The 1,073-nt window shown below is 64.7% G+C and overlaps 1 protein-coding gene across 1 annotated transcript in view; it reads right to left on the bottom strand.

The window, feature by feature from the left end:
* RNF213 (ring finger protein 213) overlaps positions 1–1,073 on the bottom strand; it is a 134,056-nt gene that overhangs the window by 123,046 nt on the left and 9,937 nt on the right. The window contains exons 7-8 of the mRNA XM_015559756.1: positions 451–609; positions 22–227 (exon numbers count right to left, since the gene is read on the bottom strand). Of these exons, the coding sequence (XP_015415242.1) occupies positions 22–227; positions 451–609 (365 nt within the window). The remainder of the gene's footprint in view (positions 1–21; positions 228–450; positions 610–1,073) is intronic.

Below are 1,073 nucleotides of genomic sequence, written 5' to 3'. Positions count from 1 at the left end.
CTGCGCCGCCCCGGGACGCACCCCCGGAGCCCAGCAACGCCGACCGCAGGTGCAGGCAGCGGTTGACGTGCTGCTTGCTCTCCTTGTCCTGCTGCTTGTAGATGAACTCGTACAGCGTGGCCTCCTTGCCCCTCGCGACCACGTACTTGTAGGGCGCGGGCCGGTCCAGCAGCCGCTTGGGCAGCACGGCGCTGCCTTCCACGAGGACCCCGTGCGGGTCCAGGATTCTGAGAACAGAGGGGACACCGCCTGGTCATCGGGAAAGCCTCCAGAGTCTTCGTTCTTCTGACACTCGGTGTGGAGCGCAGGCGAGAGCGACGCCTGGACGCCGATGGGACTGCCGGGAGGCAGCAGGGCCTGGGGACGCAGGGCAAGCGCGTCGAGGGGAAGAGCTGCTCGAAACGAATGCCACCAACTTCGCTAACATGCGCTTCGCAGATGGACACTCACTTGGTGGCGTGCAGCTCGCACACGTTGAGTCTCCACCCTGGCATCCCCAGCTCTTCTCCGCCCCGGATGAACAGCCGGTCCTGGTCGGGGTTGAAGTTGAAGTCCTTGGAGAGGATGGCGTGGAAGAACACCGTGACGCCCTCGCCGGGGCTCAGAGGGCTGCAGGGGAGCCGCCAGGAAGCACGTTACACCGACTGTCTATCCAGCCACATACATGCAAAGCACGCATGCACACATGTGCACAATACATGCACGCACAAACACGCACATGTGCATGCATACTCATATGTGCACACCCATGCACACATGTAACTGTATTTCTTCTCCTGCATGAACACACACCCAGCAAAACTCAAGTGCATCGACACTTGAGACCTACCGCCCGCAGGTGGGTCCTCTCGCCGCCCCTCTAGGGGGTGGGCGGTGGGTGCAGGACAAGGGACAATCTGCCCGGGAAGTGCTGTGGGGGGAGGGGGGCGCTGGCTAGCGCTCGGACAGCGCGGCCTCCTTCCTGAGCCCAGGCCCGCACTGCCTCTGGGCCCCTGGGACTCCCCGTCTTCCCCGGAGCCTGGGGACGCCTGCGGGGCGGGTGAGCACGGGGCCTGCCTCCAGGGAGCGGGCAC

The sequence above is a fragment of the Myotis davidii genome, unplaced genomic scaffold, assembly GCF_000327345.1.
Source record: "Myotis davidii unplaced genomic scaffold, ASM32734v1 scaffold211, whole genome shotgun sequence".
In the NCBI taxonomy this organism is placed as follows: Eukaryota; Metazoa; Chordata; class Mammalia; order Chiroptera; family Vespertilionidae; genus Myotis; species Myotis davidii.
The sequence above is the reverse complement of the archived record's forward strand: the minus strand, read 5'-3'. Positions and strand labels throughout refer to the sequence as shown.